The sequence below is a fragment of the Phocoena sinus genome, chromosome 10, assembly GCF_008692025.1.
Source record: "Phocoena sinus isolate mPhoSin1 chromosome 10, mPhoSin1.pri, whole genome shotgun sequence".
NCBI classification, from domain to species: domain Eukaryota; kingdom Metazoa; phylum Chordata; class Mammalia; order Artiodactyla; family Phocoenidae; genus Phocoena; species Phocoena sinus.
Window position 1 is genome coordinate 47,635,321 of NC_045772.1, and position 22,057 is coordinate 47,657,377.

The following is a 22,057-nucleotide window of genomic DNA, read 5'->3' on the forward strand; positions in this document are numbered from 1 at the left end:
AGCGCATACTAATGTTAATACATATAGGAATAATAAAACAAAAGAAGAGAAATAAAACATAATCAACTGCATGTTAACCAATATTAATTTTTAACCATGGAAGACAAATTTGGGAAACTGAAACCGAGCACATTTCTTTTAAATGGTATAGGAATTCATTAAGGACTCTCATTTATTTTATGCCCAGGGTTTGAAGAATTATTGTTGTGATTTGTTCTATTAGAAAGTCTAATTTTGCCAAAGACCAAAATGGAGGAGGAAGAAGGAAGAAGGAAGAAGGAGAAAGAGAAGGATGAAGAGGAAGACATCCCAAAGGAAGGGAAGCCAAAGAGGAGACACCACACACAGGCTTCACAGGGGAGTTGGCTTATCTGCAACAGGCAGTGCTGAATATTAAATCATTTAAAATATTAAATTAAATATTAAATGCCTCATGGGCAGACCCTGCACAAATTCAGGAAAATATGACAAGGAAGCTGCTCACCGTGTGGCTTTCAGGGTTCCTGCCTGCCTCGGCAATGCCTTCCTTCCTACCAACCCTCATAGGGAGGGGACAGCCCAGCAGAGCACTGACTGAGGGCTGAGTCTTCAGCCAGATGTAGGACAGGCTCATGTCCTCTCCGATGCAAGAAATAAAGGAGGGAAATCCAGAAGACTTGGGATCCTGAAAAGAGACCAGGCTTGGAGTTTATTTATTGACTCGGCAAATATGGTTGAGTGCCCACTACGTGCCAGTCCCTAGCTGCTGAGGCTACAGGAATGAATCAGACATAGTTCCTTCCTTCTAGCTGTCCACAGGAGACGGACACAGAAAAAGGCAATACATGCTTCGAAGGGTGAAATGCAAAGTTCTATGGAATATGTGCTAGCCCTGAAGGGAGGGTGCCAAAGCAGAGACCCTGAGAGTGAAAGGCAGTTAGCCAGGTGGACAAGGCAGGGGGCGAGGGTGTTCTGGAAGGAGGGAGCCCCGTGTAACCTGGAGGCAAGGAAAGCAGGAGCTTTGGGAAATCGCAAGTCAGGCAGACTTGGGTTAAATTCCAGGTCTTGAAACTCTCTGGGACTGTTTCCTTATCAAAAAAAGGAGGTGGGTTTTATCACCTTAAAGCATTGCTTGCAGACTAAAAGTGATAACATCTATCTATAATCCCACTACTAACAGATTCTCTCCCTGACCGGACTGTATTCAGGCTCCCCTGAACTTTTCAGTGAGGTCTATTTCCATGTTTCTCTCTTCATTTTCCAGTTTTAGCAAGAATCATGATAAATCAGTTTAACCAGAATCCCTCGTCCTTCATATCTGATCACGCTCCATATCAATCGAGTTCCTCATCCTCCACCAGCCTCCGGGTGGTGTCAGATCACTGAGCCTACTTACAGGAAGAATCTTGTTAGGCCAGTTTATGAAGAATCTCCCCCTTACCCTGCTCCTTGGCTATAATTTCCCACTTGCTGTATTTGGAGTTGAGCCCAATCTCTCTGCCCCACTGCAAAATTCCATCCCAGTGGTTACTGCCTACTATGACAGTCCCTCCCTTGAATAAAGTCCTCCTTATCATGCTTTAACAAGAGTCATTGAATTTTTTCCTTTAATACTACTAGTGCTTGGTACTAATAAGTGTTCATTCCTTCCTATTCCTTCTCTGTTCCTCACCCCTACCCCAAACACAGGAGTCAGAAGAGTAAACCAACTGCTAAACTCAGGGAAGATCAGTTTCATCAAAGTAGGAGGTTAGGGGAAAGCCTAAAATATAGGCACTTGCTGGCTCTGTTCTGGAGAGGGGTTGGATAGCCAGTGGCCAGTAGAGTATGTAGTAACTAGAGTTAAGTGAGGGAGAGGATAAAAAAGAGGAGTTTTCTCCAAAGATCTACCATGTTGACTTAAGTGTTTTTCTGACATCGAGCCCTAGAATCTGGAAGCCAATAAGCCAATACATGTCCTTACCCACTTTTTCCTTTGGGAAGGCAAAGTGGTATGTAGATGGAAAGAGCTTTGGGCTTGGAAGGAAAAGACAAAGCTTTGGCCACCAGCCCTGTGATTTTAGACACATCTGTCAATTTCTTTAAGGATCCGTTTCTTTCACCATAAAAAGTCTTCCTCTCAGGGTTGCACGAGGGACCAATGAGTTGAAGGAAGTGAAAGAGTTTGTAAAATATCAAACTCTATAAACAAGCATAATACAAATGGAAGAGTGAGAAGGAAACTTCGAAGACGGGTTAGGAAAGAACTGGCAAAATAAGGAACTGTAAAAGTTGGTGGCTGGGTATGGATTTTTGGGGTTTTTTCCCAACATTTCCATAAACAGCCAGTAAAAGGAGAACCAGGTCCTGAGCATGGTTTACAGCCCTGTCATCTTCACCACCATGAAAGGTCCATTCAGATCTTCACACAGAAGCCTGCTTCTCCCAGGAGAAGGGAGAGATATATGTGTGTGTCTGTCTTATGCTCATGTAAATAAAAAGAAGAAATAGTAGTACTCCAAATGCTTCTTAAGGCACAGCACTTCTTGAGATGTGTGGATAATAAAGTGTCCCTCTTCTGGTCCAATAGCTAGCTCTTACACTTTTATACTCGGGCACAAAAATCTTCCCAAAGGACATTACTCTCAGCAGAAGAACCTTGACTAGTTGTTACCTTGTAGAATTTATAAGAAATAGTTTGTAGGTGTCATTTCTGCCTCTTCCTGCATATAAACATCTTATGTGACTTAACAGATTTGTTTCAAAGCAGCAAGCTTCTCTAACCCACACGGGAAGAAAAAAACGAGGATCCTTGTCTCCACACTTTCCATCCACAGAATCCCACTGCACACACAGAATGCATATGGGCCAAGAGAGTAAAATTCCCATCAAGATACTCCGATCTGCTTTTGTATTGTTTTAGTATGCACGAACAGAGAAATAGCTACGCAAATTTAAAAAACTGTTTCCATACGTGCTTTTATAAGCTTTTAAAAATATTAGTTCAACTAGGATATTTTATAGGATGTTAAACAGTAATATATTCTTTTGATTCTTTTGGGGTTCCCAACCTTTACTTACTGATTATCCACAGACAAAAATAATAGAAGTAATTAAAAGCTTTGATACCTTTCAAAGAATTAGGGAATTTAGTTATGTGCTTCAAAGCCAACTTCTCAAACCCTGCCAATGCATGGTTGAATAACCTGTTTGAGGTCAGCGGTTACCAAGGTTAGCAGATAACATTTTTCATATGTATTTTACACCACCCTAGCCTTTTCCGAAAGACAACTGACAGATCAAAGAACTAGTTTTCTTACAGGTAGAGCATCACAGAATAGAGGTAAAATGAAACAAGTTCTCTCTTTAAACTGAGTTTGCAGTGTCCCAACTTCAGAACCTCTTACAGGTTTACTATAAAATTAGGACAAATGCTGTAGACTATTCAAGAACAGACAATGATAACAACTTATTCCTTTCAGCTTTGATTCAACCTCCAAACAAGGAATGCCCACTAACCCTTAAAGATATGGTATTAAGTTTCACTGTTCTGTTTTTTTCTGAAAAATGTTGATTCCAAGACCAACACGGAAAAGCTGAACCTTTTGCAATAAAAAGAAATACTCAGTACTTTGTCCTTTGTTGCTTGGCAACTAAAGGCTATAAATGGGTTTTATGATTATAAAGGCTCTGGAATTAATGTGAACACGTAAAAGTTGTAATAACTCCCTGGGGACAGGAGTGTTTCTTTGAAAAAAAAGTATGAATATATATATGTAGCTTTTACTCATTCTTGTTTCAAAATAAATAGAGCAAGCAATTTTGTTTCTCCACACTTGCAAATGTTATAATCAAAATCAATAACTAAAGAAAAAAATCAATAACTATCATTCATTTCATCATTTTAATATTTTATCATTAATGCTCACAACGCCAAGAGGTAGGTGTTATTATCTCCATTTTACAGGTGGAGAAAACTGAAACTTACAATGTTATGTTATTGGCCCAAGGTCACAAAATTAAGAAGCAGAGGAATCAGGATTTGAACCCAGGTCTGCCTGAACTAAGGCTTCTGCCATCAAGTGCATATCATAGAGATTTCTAGGAAGCATTTTTCTTGGCTTCTAATACTTGAGGATATTGATCACTTTAATCCCATGAGAGCGATACTATTTCCAATTATCAAGTCATATGATGTTAGCCTTAGAACACATTACTCCCCGTTGCTTTACATGACAATGGTTTCTTATATTGCTAATACCAAGGTGTCAAATATTGGGGTACCATCTTACTGGACTTTATGTCTTGAGTCTGGGTACCAAAAAGGACAATATTGAGAGTTAATATTTTCTACTACACTTCTGAGCAAACCCAACTTCCTAAATTCCCTCTATGGATTCTTGTTTTGCATCAAGCAGTACTACAGGTCAGTGTTGGTGTTCTTATATCTTTGCATTCTTATTAGTAGCCTTATCTTTTGAGTTTCTGTAGCTGCCTGCTCCATGAACATAAACCACTGCCTTTTTACTGCTAGCACTTCATCTTATGGTGCCAGAGCTGGGCTTTGCCAAAAAATGCCAGATGGCACTTAAGTTCCAACAGCTCACATTCCAGAATAATTTCATCTATACAATGGAATTACATGCACATTGTGACACACACACACAAAAGCTCTGGTTATTTTAAGAGGAGCCATTAACTTCCAGCTAACTTTGCAGATGTCCCCTTGCAACCTGTTTGGAGGACACTGCAGAGTGGCAAGGAGCACAGGCCTTTGGAGAAAGACAGACATCTGTCCAACTCTAAGCTCTGATACATAATAGCTGTGTTACCTTGGGCAAGGTACAAACCTTTTCTGAATCTCTGTTTCCTCATCACTAAAATGATGATAACATTATTTGCCTGTTCATTTTGTTGTACAAATTAAGAATACATACAGCTAAAGGCCTTTGTATAAGGTCTAGCATAAAGTCAAGCATTCATTAAATGGTAGAGGTTTCCTTACTGATCAAAGACGGCTTCTGGGAGCTCCATTAAAAGAATAAACATTTTTCTTAATTACAAAAGACTGATAATACTGTTTCATTGGGCAATAACTGTAGGTCAGGCACTATTCAAAGTACTTCACGTATATCATTTTACTTAATTCTCATTTTTCTCCTATGAAGTAATACCTGCTTCATTTAATAGATGAGGAAACAGTCTCAGAGAGACCCAGTCATTTGCTAAAGCAGCATCTCGAGTGCATGGTAGAGGAGGGATTTGAGCCCAGGGAAATCTGGATACAAAGCCTATGCTCTGACTACTATGTCGCTCATCACCACACATGCAGGCTGGTGTCGGGAGCTCAGAGACGGTGTGCGTGATGTGCATTGGTGCCCAGTTTCTAGAGCTGATATGGGTGGCCTGTGAAATGCAACCTCAGAAATGGGAAAGATGCTGTGATCAGATAAACTCCAAGATCATTCCTGCAACCCAGGGTCCATTACCTTGACTGGTTTCCTGATGCCTAGATCTCTACTTTTGTCAAAACTAGAGCGTCTACTCTTCTGTTTGTCTCCTAGTGTCTCCCAGTGACTCCCAGGTAATGATTCTGAATCTCAGCTATAACCCATTTTGAGTTATAGCCTGAACCTCTCACAGAGGGACTTGGTTTTTGAATTCTCTCGATCCCCAGATAGCATCTCTGCCATGTTTCCTACTGAACACTACACCACCTCCACTCCCTTCCTGCTAATAAAGAGTTCTTTTTAGGGGAAACAGAGTTATCACACCTAGGGGAAGATATCTGCCATGGGTCACAGATCTAAGTGTAATCTACATAAAAAAATGTTTATGAGGAGCTGCGATTTCCCCCCCACCAGAGTTGATTCTCATATTAAAATATACATAAGAAAAGGAGCACAACCGTTACATGATGCAATAAAGGTGCCTGCCTTTCTATCAGAAGTTTTGGTCAAGAATCTCATTGACTTAACACATATTTAACAAATATTTCTTTTTTTTTTTGTAACAGCTACATTCAAGACAATAAGCCTGCATAGATAATGAGACAAAGTCAGGTCCTCACCTGGAGGTACTCACTATCTTCTGGGGAGATAGACAAGTAGACCTATAAACTAAAACTCAGCGCGAAAGGTGCACATCCAAAGGTACGGAAAAAGTGCTGGAGAAGCATGGAGAATTTTGCTTCACAGGATCAAGGAGTAGGAAAGTGCATTTGGGGCAAACGGCACAAACACCCAGTGTTATAAAAAGGTGTTTTTAAGAAACCATGAAAAGCTCAGCATAGCTGGGGTATAGAAACATTAATAACAATACTGATGATGATGATGGTGATAAACATAGTAACTGAGGTACTGTTCTGAACCTCATGCATATTGAATCACTGAACCTTCACAATAACCTTATTAGATAGGTATTAGTAGTATCTAATTTTATAGATACAGAACTGAGGCACACAGAGATTAAGTAACTTGCCCAAGATCACATAGCTAGCAAGGGGCAGAGTCAGGATTAGAACTCTGGTCTTGGAACAAGCTCCTATCCACTACATCAAACTGCCTCTCACAACTGTGAGGATGGGGGAGTCTCAGAGATAAGGACACTGAAATGCTACCTTGGGACCATATGCTAAGCTCAGGCAATAGAGAGTCAACAGAAATGTTTAATTAATGGCGTTCACGTGAGCCAATAGTGAAGTGGAAGGTGGTCAGCTCAGGGAAACAAATTAGGAGGCTCTTGCAAGAGGTGAAGATCCAAAGGGGAGGCTGCAGTTGAAAACATTTAGCAACAGTTTGGTAAACAATTAGCTGTAGAGCATGGGAGGAGCCCGTAAGGGTGACACCCTGGTTTCTAGTTTGGAAGGTTTGGTGAACACCGAAGGGGGTATAGGAAGCAGCGAAGACTGGAATCAGGGAGGGGAAGGGTAATGGGTTCCACTTTGAACGTACTGCTTTGGTGAAACACACTCGGCACATACAAGTGTACATTAAACATCTGTAACTATAGGTCTGGAATGTGGCAATAGGGTTTGGGAAATGCTGATCCATGGGAGTAAATGAAACCATTCAGGGTGAGTTTTTGGTGCTCAAATAAAAGAGTTTCCAAAACAGGACCCTGGGGCAGAGAAGGAGGAGGGTGTACTAGCGAGCGCTCCTGAGAGGTAACAAGAGACACTGGATGAGAATCAGAGGCGAAGATGCCATGGGATCAAACAGGAAAGTTTCTGTGAGCAAACATCGATGAAGAGAGGACACCAGGAGGATGAGGGCCGATGATCTTTAATACGATCTAGCAACTAGGAGAAATTTCAGAAGGGTAAGTTGGAGCAGAAGCCAGAGAAGATTGGGTTGAAAAGTGAATGGGATGTGAAGAATGAAGAGAGTGGGTATTTTTCAGAGTTTGGTGACGAAAGGGAGGAGAAAGATGGATGAATATTTGGAAGGAGAGGTAGAGTCAAGGAAAGAGATTTGAATCTTTTGCTGACCCACAGATAACTTAATTTCACTATTGTTCCCCTGAGGAAGTTCTGTTACTCTCTCCCTTCCCTTATACACATCAATTTTTTTAATGTATCTTTTAATGTAACCTAATTCCAGAGTCTTTTTAGAAGCAGATAACCAAGAGATGTGGATCCACTGCCAGGGACTTCCTCCTATCAAACTGGGCACCACCTGGACCCCTGGAAGCATCTCTTCAAATGCCACTGATGTGGCCTCAGGGATAGAAGGAAGCCCAAAGCAGAGGAAATAATCACTTTTCCTGGCTAGGTCAACTGCTCAGGGAGAAGGCATCTGATTTTCTATATCCATCATTAAAACTGAGAACAGACTTTTAAGAATTTGCTCCCTTTCTGGTTGCAGTATAGTTTTGGTGTAAATGATTACTGCTACTGTTACAGCTCAGAAGATGAAGATGAAATAGGGATTTTTTTCATCATTGCTTTTTTTAAAAAAAAAAATTATTTATTTGGTTGTGCCAGGTCTTAGTTGCAGCAGGCGGGCTCCTTAGTTGCAGGTCGTGGGCTCCTTAGCTGTGACAAATGAACTCTTAGTTGAGACACGTATGTGGGATCTAGTTACCAACCAGGGATCAAACCCAGGCCCCCTGCATTGGGAGTGCAGAGTCCCAACCACTGCGCCACCAGGGAAGTCCCTCATCATTGCTTTTAATCATGCTATCAAATCTCCCTTTCCCATCCCTTAACAACCTGAGAGCACACCTCTCAGGAGCGCTCGCTAGTACACCCTCCTCCTTCTCTGCCCCAGGGTCCTGTTTTGGAAACTCTTTTATTTGAGCACCAAAAACTCACCCTGAATGGTTTCATTTACTCCCATGGATCAGCATTTCCCAAAGCCTATTGCCACATTCCAGACCTATAGTTACAGATGTTTAATGTACACTTGTATGTGCCGAGTGTGCCTTAGTTTCACCAAATCAGTACGTTCAAAGTGGAACCCATTATCCTTCCCCTCCCTGATTCCAGTCTTCGCTGCTTCCTATTAAGGAACAGTAGAATCTGTTCCTAGATTCTTTGATTGTTAAAGCATGCTCCAGTCCAGAATCTCTCGCCTGGTTCAGAGCACACCCTCCTCAACTGTGGGCTGCTCCAGGCGGGGCAGGTGAGAGAAGCAGCCAACAGCCTGGGGCTAGAGCAGAGTTTCTAAAGCTCTTGTGGGCCATAGACCTCACTGATCATCTGACGAAAACTACAGAGACTTTCCCTATAAGTATGTGCCTACACATTTCCACCCAATTTCAGAGGGTTCAAGTCCCCTCCAGAATCTCATCCCAAGTTAAGGACTCTGAATAGAGAGTAACTTTTTTTATGCCAAAAAATGTAAATTAATATCAGGTAGTGGTGATAGGGACAGTCTGCAGATGGATTTTTTTTTTAAACTTCCTAGCAGGTAATTTGGCAATACCAAAGACCAAAATTAAAAAAAAAAATACTATGTTCCAACAATTATATTTTGGGAAGATTCATACAAAGTTAACAACTAAGGGTTTGGGGGAAAATTATTATAATGGTATGTATTTAACAGGGAAAAACCTAGCACAAGCCTACATGTCCAATGATAAGAAATGGTTAAGGGCTTCCCTGGTGGCGCAGTGGTTGAGAGTCCGCCTGCCGATGTAGGGGACACGGGTTCGTGCCCCGGTCCGGGAAGATCCCACATGCCGCGGAGCGGCTGGGCCCGTGAGCCATGGCTGCTGAGCCTGCGCGTCCGGAGCCTGTGCTCCGCAGCGGGAGAGGCCACAACAGTGAGAGGCCCGCGTACCGCAAAAAAAAAAAAAAAAAAAAAAGAAATGGTTAAATTATGGAACATCTCAAATAAAGGTTTTCCCACATATACCTGGGGCCTGAAAACGGGAGAGGTGTTCTCCTTGCTCTTCATTGCTGCTTCCGGATCAATTTTCTTCCTCCCTCCTTCATGAGCTTTGGTATATGCCAATGACCAGGCCACCTCCTGCTAATAATAGCATCTACCAACCTCTTGGTCACTATTCCTTTCTCACTGAACATTCAGCATCTCGTACCTCCCTCCCTCTCTCTAACACTACTCCTGCCATCGCTGCTGGTTGCTTCAACATCCACCCAATAATATCACAGCCTCTCAGGTTCTTAAACTCCTCACCTCTATCCTACCTCAGCCACCACTTCCCATGTCCCTCTCCTAAACCTCGGCATCACCAATAATTGCACCATTCTCTGAAATCTGTTTCAAGTGTCGTGTTCTTTGACCAGCTTGACCTTCCCGACATTTATACCCCTACTCTAATACCTTCACCTGTTGAGATCCTCTGCTCATGAACCTTATCCCCACTTTTCCAAACCTCTTCATCCCCCTTCCACTCCTTTGTTACCCAGCTTAAATTCCAGGGTCCATCACTCTAATTACTCCCTTGCAAAGACTTGTAAGTCCCTTTTCTTCTTTCCACCTGTGGAACTCACATGAGAAAATCCTGACTTTGGTTAAACCCAATTCTTCACCCACTCCAAGACTGCACCGAGTAGCTGAATGTTGCTGAGAAAATCATACAAATGTAGTGACTAACCTCACTTAAAGTAATTAACCACAAATCTCAAGTGAACATGGCACTGACTAGCATTCTTACTATTTCCTGGCCGATTTGCTTTTTACTCTGTGTAGTGAGTTGAAAAATGGACCCCAAAATGTATGACCACTCAGAACCTGTGAGTGCAAACTTAACTGGAAAAGGGGTGTTGGCAGGTATAATAAAGTTAAGTGTTTCGAGATGAGATCATCCTGGATTAGGGTGGGCCCTAAGGGCAATGATGAGTGTCCTTGTAAGAGAAGTGACAGATACAAGAGACTCATGGAGAAGGTGATGTAAAGATGGAGGCAGAGATGAGAGTGATTAGTCTACAAGTCAAGGAATACCAAGGATATCATCAGCACCACCTGAAGCTAGAGAGAGTCATGGAGTGAATTCCTCCCTCGAGCCTTCAGCGTTTGTGGCCTTGCCAACTCCTTGATTTCAGACTTCTTATCTCCAGAATTGTGAGAATAAATTTCTGTTGCTTTAAGCCACCTGTTTGTGGTAATTTTTTATGTCCGCCCTAGGAAATTAATACACCAACTAAGAAGATCATTTCATAATTTATCCTCCCTCCTAAAGCCCCCAACAGTCCCCCACCACCTGGATTCACAGGTAAAGCAGAAGTAACCTGTCTCAGCTTCCCACCCTGAAACCTACCACACTACCTGCATGTGTTCCAGATACTCTTCTTTTCCTCCCTTGCAAGACAGTAAGTGTTCCTGGTACCTAAGGGCAAGCTCTCTCCACCCCATCCTCATCCACTTTCTCAAGGTTCCCCTCCCACAATTATCCCCCTCCCTCTTCCGCATCAAACGTTTATTCCTCCACAATGAATCATTCCATCTGCACATCAAGCTTTCGTATCTCCCGTCTTAAAAACAAAATTATCAAGTAAAGACCCTCTTGCCTCCGCACTTCCTCTGGCTATTGCCGCATTTCTCTGCTCCTGGCACAACACGACTTCTCAAAAGCATTATCCATATTAGCCACTCACCTTCCATTCTCTCTTCTTCCCCTACTGCATGGAAACCACTTGTCACGGTCACCCACAACCTTCCTTCCCAAATTCTATGCTCAATTAACTGGCATTTCAGAAACATTTAAAACATCTGACCACACCCTCTTTGAAACACTATTCTTTCCTAGCTTAACACCACACTCTCCTGGCTTTCCTCCCACCTCATTTAACATCCTTAGCTGGTTGCTCTCACTTGGGTCCCTAAATGTTATCGTGGGGTCCTCTTGTCCGACTCTCTTCTTGGTGACCTCATCTAGTCTCAGGGCTTTAAACACCAACCATACGCGGATAACTCCCAAATTGCTATCTATGGCCCAGACCCCTCCCTTGGGTTCCAGATTCAAACATCCAACTGCCTCGTCATCACTTCTGCCTGGTTCTCTAAAAGGTAGCTAAAACGTAAAGTGTCCCAAATGAATTCTTGATTTCACACATATGCACATGAACGCACACACACACAAAAGTGCACTTGCACACTTATTCCACAGCTGAATACATTGTACTAAATCCACCAGTTATTGACACCAACACCTAGTTTAGGCATCACCCTTGATTCCTCTGCCTTCCTCACCCCCACATCCCATCCATCTGCAAGTTCTGCCTGTTCTCCTGCTTAAAACCCTCCACTGGTTTCCTATCACACTGAGAATAAAAATCCAAACTCTGACGTCATCTTCGACCGCCCACCCCATTGTCATTCAACACTGTCCCCTGCCTCTTCCCACTCCAGCCCTGCCCCTAACCACTCCAAGCTTAGGGACTTCACACTGGTATTCCCTTTTCCTGGAATGTTCTTCTTATGGAGGATTATGATTCTATGCCCAGTACATAGTAGGTGCTCAATAAATAATAGTTATTATTAATTAGGTTTAGGTCAAGGGTTAGCAAACATTTGCTAAAAAGAGCCAGATACTATTTTAGATTTTGAGGGCCATTAGGTCTCTGTTGCCACCATTCAACTCTGCCATCACAGCAACCAAGCAGCCACAGATAATATTTATTTTTTTTAAAATTTACTTATTTATTATTTATTTTTGGCTGTGTTGGGTCTTCGTTGCTGCACACGGGCTTTCTCTAGTTGCGGCGAGCAGGGGCTACTCTTCGTTGCAGTGCGCGGGTTTCTCATTGCGGTGGCTTCTCTTGTTGCGGAGCATGGGCTCTAGGACGTGCGGGCTTCAGTAGTTGTGGCGCGTGGGCTTCAGTAGTTGTGGCTCGCGGGCTCTAGAGTGCAGATTCAGTAGTTGCGGCACACGGGCTTAGTTGCTCCGTGGCATGTGGGATCTTCCCAGACCAAGGGTCAAACCCATGTCCCCTGCATTGGCAGGCCGATTCTTAACCACTGTGCCACCAGGGAAGTCCCACAGATAATATTTAAATGAATGAGTGAATAAAACTTAATTTACAAAATCAGGCTGCAGGCCAGATTTAGCCTGTGGGCCATTACTTTCAGACTCCTGTTATAAATGAATAAGTAATGACAAGAAGAGATGTTTCCCTCTATACTCCATGAAAAACTCCATTATTAAAGAATATAAAGAGTATGATCCCATTAAAAAAAAATACACACAAGATCAACACCGAAATGTGAACAGCTGTTATCACTAAGTGGTGAGATTACAGGTGATAACTATTTCTTGTTTTATGTTATCTATTTTTTCCACAATTGTCCATGTATTCAATGTTTAGCTTCCAAGATACTGTGGAGTCTTCCAGAAGCTGACTTCTAACTCCCAAGCTGAAAAGATGACAACATCAATAACACCAAAGAAGGTGGTGTAGTCTCCTCTTAGAAGCGTTTGTCTGAGTGATTTTGTTCCCGGATTCCCTACAGTTGCTGATGACGTTGGCAGTTCTCAAATGTAGGTTGTGTGCAGGTGACAGAAGTTAGCTCTGACCTAGTTACAGCACATTTTAAATTCTAATGAAATCGGCTTCACCTTGGGGATCCCAGCGTGAAAGAAGAAAAGGGATTTTTTTTCTTAATGGCACCAAGCCCACGCCTCTCTGTTCTGGATGCTTCATGACAATCAACACAATTTCTAATCACCTGCCAACATCAGATAGAAGTGTTCAAATAATTATAAGCAGCTTGCATGATTTGGGTTGTTCTTCTTGTCCCTGACATATTCTCATTCCCAGTCCCCTAGAAAGTCCATAGTGTCTCCAAAAACAGAAACAGAGGTGGCCTCATCAATAAACAAGCAGAACCTGCCTCTGTGGGATAATTTCAGCGTTTCTAGGATGCAACATGATGTCTAAAATTCCACCATTACCTACTCTTCGAGAAGGTAATCTTTTTGACTTGTATGATCAAAACGACTTTGTATTCTGTGAAAGCACATTGAATACAAAACTCTATAGAGATGTAAGGTGTCATCAGATCCTTTGCCATTTGTACCTTCTGTGCAAACTCAGGTTTTATTGGGACAGAAGGAAGAGGGCATAAAGATGCTGGTTATGTGAGAGGGTGAAAAATTGGTGGTCTTAAAGTGAAAGAAAGACAAAGACTGAGAGACTGGCCGGAGGCCAAAGATACCCTTTACCTGCAATACAGTCTTGCCCAGGGCCAGCCCTCTACACTGCATTCAGCTGCTCAGAGCTTCTGATTCCAATCACAGGAATTCAGAAACGTCAACCAATCAGAGTTGGTTTCACTTCTGGAGAAGTAATACACAGGAACCACATAAGACATTTACGACTTTACCTCTGGTGATAATGGAATCTGAGGCTTCCCACAAACTGGCAGCACTTGTCTCAGTGGCCTCTGTTTTATTCACTGAACCTTTCTGCTGCTTTCTGCTCTGCTTACTGGGCAAGTTTTTCTTCTTCCCATATTTGAACTTGCTGGGTGCTCCGAACCTAGAGTTCAAACTGTTGAACAGAATAGTCTGTGCACTGTTCTTCATTCATTTTTATTCTATAAAGATTACTGTCTACTATGTGCTGGCACCATTTGGGCACTTTTCCAAGCTACATCTCTCTTGTGCTCAACAATTCTACCAACCCTCCCTTGAAGCCTCTCTAGATCCATTCCATCTGGGTCAGTCCCTTGAGTCTCTGCTTTTCTGCTCCAGAATCTTCAGCATTTTCTTCATTTTCCCAAAAACTTGACACCTCCATAATATTCCTGTACAGCTCATGGGTAGCAGATGTTTTTGCCTACCCTGCATCCCTACCACCCTACTTTAATAATAGCTAACTAGAAATTTAAATCTCAGGCAGAGAGAGGAGGGCAGAAAATACCTTGAAGCTTGTTTGACAGTAGCTTCCTGAAGGGACTGTTCTTCCTCTTAGATCTCAGGAGCTGTCCAGTGGTTCCTGCCCATCCATAGCTTCTGGTTTTAGGAGCTACCCCTCACCTCCCAAACTTCAATGCGTGAGTGGGAGTTTCTTCAGCTAGTTTCTCTCTTCTGCTTTCATGTGATCTCTTCAGGAGAGTCAGCCCTCTGTGTCTGCAGGTCCCACATTTGCAGATTTCAACCAACCGAGGATGGAAAATATTTGGGAAAAAAGATCCCAGAAAGTTCCAAAAGGCAAGACTTGATTTTGTCACATGCTAGCAACTACTCACCTAGCATTTACATTGTATTGGGTACTATAAATAATCTAGAGATTACTTAACATGTACTAGAGGATGCACACAGGTTAATATGCAGATACTACTGCCATTTTATGTAAGGGACTTGAGCATTTGGGAGTTTTGGTATCAGAGGGGATCCCAGAACCAATCTCCTCCCGGATTCCGAGGGACAACTGTATGTAGTTTTTCCCACTCTGCTCAGTCAGGACAGGCATCTCCTCTTTTGCTTTCGTGATAAGCCAAAAAGCACTTGAGAACCTGCTTCATGACTTTATGAAGAGGATGAGCTAAACAGCTTCTCACCAATTTAGAAAGCTTCTTTTTAAAGACTAAATATAATGAACAATAAAATAGTCTCAAATTAGTTTTTATAAACTGTTCTAAAAAGCTGGGAAATAAAAGATGAATCTTGCTATCACAGTAGCCCAAAAGAAATACCCATCAGGAACCAAATTAAGAATGTAAGGTCACAGCTATGGAAAACAAGTGAGGTAAACTGAGGAATGGGATTTTCCATACTTCATTTTCTATTCCTTTTTTACCTGAGGGGTTGCTGTAAAAAGTAAATGAGGTAATGAATGTAAAGTGAATGGAACAGTACTTCATGCATGGTAAATGCTCAGCAAACGTTATTAATCCGGCGCAAACTTAAGATAAAACAAAGTCGAAGTTAACTAACTTAAAACTTGGCTAGTGTTAAAGGATATATATTTTTAAAGATAAAATCATGACTCATGGGCTTCCCTGGTGGCACAGTGGTTGAGAATCTGCCTGCCAATGCAGGGGACACGGGTTTGAGCCCTGGTCTGGGAAGATCCCACATGCCGCGGAGCAACTAGGCCCGTGAGCCACAACTACTGAGCCTGCGCATCTGGAGCCTGTGCTCTGCAACAAGAGAGGCCGCGATAGTGAGAGGCCCGCGCACCGCAATGAAGAGTGGCCCCCGCTCGCCACAACTAGAGAAAAACCCTCGCACAGAAACGAAGACCCAACACAGCCAAAAAAATAAATAGTGTTCCCTTAAAAAAAAATAAAATAAAATAAATGTTAGCTCAAGAAATGTAAATCCTAGCACATTAAAAAAATAATCATGGGGGCTTCCCTGGTGGCGCAGTGGTTGACAGTCCACCTGCCAATGCAGGGGACACGAGTTTGTGCCCCAGTCTGGGAAGATCCCACATGCCGTGCACAGCAGCTGTCCCGAGCCTGTGCTCCGCAACGGGAGGGGCCACAACAGTGCGAGGCCCGCGTACTGCAAAAAAAAAAAAAAAAAAAATCATGACTCATATAAATCTAAGATGAACACATGTCAAAGATTTTTATTTACTTCATGAATGAAGCAGGAAGATGTTACAAGTGGTTCAAGGATAATTCAAACAGCAGACCTAGATCTAGGTACCTAGATAGATAAATAGAGATAGATCGACAGATGTATATAGACAGAGATAGGTAAGCAGATAGACAATCTAAATCTGGCTATGCCATGGAATGAATTTACAAATAAATGGAAAACTGGGTTTTACTGAAACTATTGATCCCCAAAAGGAGATAATTCATTTACATATCTATAGACAAGATTCACTGCATTGATATCAATTATCTACAATTTACAGTTTCAAAACAGCTCTAAGACAATAAAGGATGAAAATCCCATAGAATCTGACAGCCCAAAGGACATGATCCAGGTACAGTTTTCTATGGAAGACACCTAATAATCTTTTTTTTCATCCATTTCATACAATTTTTCTTTACACAGAAAAGAAACTCTTAAACAGAGGAGTTTTGTGTAATTAAACCCAGTCTCCTTTAAGAAAAACTGACTATGACATCATGCATTCCAACTTTGAAGCACTGAGATCATAAAGTATAAAGAAGAAAATAAAAATCCCCATATTCCTACCACTAAGAAATAACTACTGTTAATACTGGTAGTGTATTCATCTAATTGTTTCTACATATATAGGTGTGCATGTATGTATATATAGCAACTGTTTTCAGATCAGTTTTAATAAACTTTGTTCTAGAAAAATACATATATATTCAATTCTATTATATATACCAATTTGTAATCTGCTTTTCCCCTTTATATCATAAACACTTTTCCTTATCATGGTCATTTTTTTTTTTTTGCTGTACTCAGGCCTCTCACTGTTGTGGCCTCTCCCATTGCGGAGCACAGGCTCCGGACGCGCAGGCTCAGCGGCCATGGCTCATGGGCCGAGCCGCTCCGCGGCATGTGGGATCTTCCCCGACCGGGGCACGAACCCGTGTCCCCTGCATCGGCAGGCGGACTCTCAACCACTGCACCACCAGGGAAGCCCATCATCGTCATTTTTAATAGCTACAAAATATTCCATTATATGAAAGAACCATAATCTATTTAACTAATCTACCACTATTAGAATTTTAAGTTGTAACCAATTTTTAGTTATTAGAAATAAAATAATGTGCCTCTCCTCTGACAACCTTTCTCTTGCAGTGGTATCAGCTTTGCTGAAAAAGCCAAACATTTCACATGGTATCTGAGTTTCCAGTGGATGTTGGGATCCCTAGAGAACCTGATCCACCTCTTCTGCTTTAGCTAATGGGCCTACCTATTGCATCAGTGGCAGGCAATACAATGAGGTTTGCCAGCTACCTGGAACCACGCTTTGTTCTTATCATCTTCCTGAGACACACCATAAAGATTCAGCATGATCAGCATGAGATCTGATGTTCAAGGCCATTTAATTCGTGATGATACTGTCAGTACAAATAGTTTTTAATACGAAAGTGTTCATATGAAAAACATATATTATTTAGGATCCAGATTCTTAGAATGAAGAGTCTGAGAAAGCAAAGAAAAAACAGCTTTCAGGTGGGTAATAAATTACAAAAACTTTTCTTGCTTTTTAGACCCTGATTTTTTATATGAATTTGCATTTAATTAGAAGCTGACGTATCGACAGGAGCACAACATAGAACTGGCCCTCCTCATGAGAATATCAGATCCAGTCTTGCTGTCCTCATTCTAAGGAATATTTGAGAAAGGAAATCATAATCTAAAGGAAACATCTCAAAGCCCTCCAGGCTATCATTTAAAAGATGTGGTTGTTGGACTTGGCACACCGTCAGTGATCGATATTTGCTAAACAGATAATAAAAAATTGACAACCAGCTGTGTGACTTTTGGGGGAAGGGGAATAACTTAAGTTAGTGCTTCCATTTTTTATTTCCAAAACTTACCCCCTTTTCCATTTATTCATTCAAAGATAATGTACACTGACTATTTTATTCTCTTTCCATGGAGAAATTACTCCTCCCTAGTTAAAAAGGCTTCAAAAAGAGCCAGAGTTTAGTTTGGGCTAAGAAAGATACTATAATAATAATAATAATAGTCATAAAATAAATCAGATTTTGTAATCAGCTATACAGAGAACTTGTGGAAACTATATCCCCAAAGACTTCTGAAAATAGCATAAACAAGGACAGTATAGTGACCCTATAGGTATAACAGCACTTCCAAAAAAGAGAAGGTAGACCAGATGAACTTTTCAGGTCTTCTCTAGCTCTGGAAAGAAATCAACTAGACTTTGTGTTATTTATAAAATCAATTGGTGGTTTCCCTAAAATAAAGCAGATAGAACTGTAGCTTGGAGCTTGCTACCTACTGCTCAAATGAAAGTTACATAGGATATAAAATCAGGCAACAATTAAGCAACATTAGTGTGCCTACTGTGTGACCCAAGTGGACACACTGACTTGAGCACTGTCAGAGACAGAACATGATGGGATGGATCATAGGGCTGAAACAACATAATAATTCTCTAGGTCTCATATTCCTTCTTATCCCATGTGGCAAAATCCAAGCCACAGAACCTACTGTATTGTACTAATTCCTTCTGATAGTGACCTCACTGTTTCTTTGACATAAACACTCTTTAGTGTTCGATACAATGTGGTGTTGGGTCAATTCCATTCAATCTTTAAACATCTAGTATTTGTCAGGCACTTTACTAATCACAAGAAATGCCAAAAGCACTTTCTCCTTATGCTGCTAACTGCCCTCTGGATTCTGTGAGTGAGCTGGTCTGCGCTCAATTATTCTCATACTCCCTCCTGGGAAATACCTGGAAATGTGCAAAAAGCTCTGGCAACATGTCCCTTCCCATGGAAGTCTGAGCATGACTTACTGATAAGGAACTGCAGCTGCACTAACACGCAGTTTCCCAATGGCTCCCTAAAAGGTGTCACAAGAAGGCAAGCCTTTCCTGACATTTTCAGCAGACCCACCATGAGAATCTCAACCCAACTGAATATGAGAAGTGGTACCACTATTTCAGGTTTTTAGGAAAAAATCTTTGTAACCATGTCCTATAGTAAGCCTTCGCTTGGGTAAAAATATATTTAACCTCAAAAAAAAAATCATCATTCAATAGTTACACATTTTTAAAGTGTTGTGAAAAACAAAGAACGGAATGGGGGAAGAGGTGTTCCTTTACTGTTAGGCTGTTTTGTATTTAATTATATTAACAGAAAAACCATCTTAAGTAAACTCTTACATTTCTCCTGTGTTGTATTCAATAATTTTAGAGATAAGAAAAATCTAGTCTTATGAAACATAGGGATTAGAAAAAAAATCTAGCACAGGACAGGGACAAATTCTAATAACATAGGTATGCTGACCTCTTGATTCTTTTAACAACTAAGCTGTAAGATGGAAATCCTGAATTTTTAAAAATCACTGCCTATACCATTGATTTTTTTTTTTTTTTTTTTTTTTGCGGTACGCGGGCCTCTCACTGTTGTGGCCTCTCCCGTTGCGGAGCACAGGCTCCGGACGCGCAGGCTCAGTGGCCATGGCTCACAGGCCTAGCCACTCTGCAGCATGTGGGATACCTCCCGGACCGGGGCACGAACCCGCGTCCCCTGCATCGGCAGGCGGACTCTCAACCACTGCGCCACCAGGGAAGCCCTATACCATTGATTTTTTGCTACAAATACAGCAAATAAACCTGCACTTCTGACTTCACGACAGTTAGTACAATAGTATTTCTTTCAAAGCCCAAGTGAATTCCAAAAAGGTGAGACAGTGATAGTAAGGAGTACCATTTCTCAGGTGTTGGAAACGGGCTTCTTACCTTCGAAGAACTGCTGTAGGGCCTCGTTTTCGCCTACCACATCCATGGTGCCGTGGTCCTGGTAGTTACTTCCGCAAAGAATGATTATCAGACCTCAGGAACTAAGTGCTGTCCTCTCAGCTCGAAGCCTACGAATGCTCTTGAAAAATGTTCATTTTCTTTTTATTGGAGTGAAGCATATCTTCAGCCATCAAACTGTGCCCAAAAAGATGGTTAAGTTTTCAAATGTGATCATAAAACTAGAAGGATATGTAACCACGCAAAAGAAAAATTCATGAAGAGGGAAGTGGTAGAAAATCCATCTCTCTTTCTATAGGGAACTGTTTCTACTCTGCCTTTCGTCTTTGTTTTAAGGACCTTTGTCCTTAGTGACACATGTAATTACATAAATGGGCAATAAATACACAGCCTTATCTCCTATTTGTCCTTTTACACCAATATATTTATTTCTCTGCCTCCATCAACCAGATCGATTTAGCTACAGCCTAGCAAAGATATAGGGGCTTTTTTTTTCACCTAGAGAAAGAGGGCAAATCAATATAATCACTTTCATAGATACCGAGGCTTGTGATAATGAAAAGTTAGGATTTGTTAAATATTTCCAAATCTCGCAGTGAAAAAAATTCCTTGATACGCACCTCGTCCATTTCCTCCAGTTTATTTTCTTTGAAAGTAGAAACCATAAAGTATGCGAAGTCCCTCTAATGAGCAATAAAACTGCATTTCTGATTTAGTAATTCTTACAACCAACTATGTGGTTCACTCCTAGCTGGTTTAATCCTAAATATAAAGGTATACCCAAATAAATGTTTTGTTTTCACTATTTAGCTATTAACTTATCTAATAATAGACTAAAAGGAATACAGTTAGGAAATTAAACTAGTCCTTTCAGCTCCTTCCTGTTTCCTTTTTCCCCAACTTTTTATTTTGAAAGTTTTTAACCTATAGAAGAACTCCAAGAATAGTACCATGAAATACCCTGTACTCTTCATCTAGATTTACTAATTGCTAATATTTTCTCACTTTTGCTTTTTGTCTCTCTCTCTCTCTCTCTCTCTCTCTCTCTATATATATATATATATATATATATATCCTTGTCATTTTTGGTTGGTTGGTTTTTATAACATTGACACTTGCTTAACAGTCCTGGAGCACTGTCTTACATAATGTCCCACATTCTGCATTTGTCAGATTATTTCATTTTTGTTAGAATTGGTATGGGTGATGTGGTATACTTCCCAATAAGTATTTTAAAACTTCACACATATAAACTGTTTAAACAAAAAAATTAATTTTATCCTGGGGAAAAAAAGAGGCTTAGAATCCTATTTTGAAAGTTATATTGGACCCCAGATCTTTAAGGACAAGTCATTAAGTTGCTTCAAGAAATAGATTTTCTATTTGTTTCAGTGCAACTTGTGCTAAACTCTCTGCTGGGTGCAGGAAATAAAAAGATGTGTAAATTATGGTCCCTGCCCTCCATAGGCTCAAATGCAGGGCATGAGAAAAATACAAGGAACTGTAACTCTGATAAGAGCTGGGGAAAAAGGCAGACTCTGATAAGAGCTGGGGAAAACATCCCAAGAAAACAGAGGAAGGAAAGGTTAATTTCATCTGGGAGGATCTGGAAAGGTGTCATAAAGAGCTGGGATTTGAAGAGACTTAAACAATGGACATGTTTTTAAAAACATGAGCAATGGCTTGGAGGGGAGAAAGCCCAGGTACAGCGACTGGAGTTACGGTGTATGGATGGTGGAGTGAGAAAAAAGATGAGAAGTAGGCTGAAGAAGGGTTTGGGTAGCTTTTGAATGTTAGGCTAAATCTGAATTTGATTCCATGCATATTCATTCTAAGCATATCTATTGATATTTTCTATTTGGGTAGTTGTGATGCATGATATAATTAAGTCTAATTTAGAAAGAAGCTGTGTTAGAGTGTGTTGATTGGGGCAGTAACTAAATTTACACCAGCTGAGAAGCTACTGCAAATCCAGATAGGCAGTAACAAAGCCTGAAGATGCTATAGAACCAAGAAGAGTTGGCTACCAACTGGATATGGGGAGCAAGGGAGAAATCAAATGTGATTTTTTAAAAGGACTTCTATGCCTTTAGGTGCAGTATGAATTAAGATGTCTAAAACATGTAGCCTATGTTTTAGCTGGAAGCTCCCAGCCAAGTTTTCTGGAGGCTGTTGGACGTTAACTCACTATACTATATCCTCTGCCAGATGATGATTCTGGATTCTATCCAGCAGTTCACCCAGAGACTTCACATAGTCAGCAGCAGAGTAATGAGTGATAGGAAAGAAATTAGA

The 22,057-nt window shown here is 41.1% G+C and overlaps 1 protein-coding gene across 2 annotated transcripts in view; it reads right to left on the reverse strand.

The window, feature by feature from the left end:
• MYRFL (myelin regulatory factor like) overlaps positions 1–19,896 on the reverse strand; it is a 115,185-nt gene extending 95,289 nt beyond the window's left edge. For both annotated transcript variants that reach the window (XM_032645838.1, XM_032645837.1), the window contains exon 1: positions 19,745–19,896. In XM_032645838.1, coding sequence (XP_032501729.1) covers positions 19,745–19,790 — 46 coding nt within the window. In that variant the 5' untranslated portion in view covers positions 19,791–19,896. The remainder of the gene's footprint in view (positions 1–19,744) is intronic.
• Positions 19,897–22,057: the final 2,161 nt, after the last annotated feature.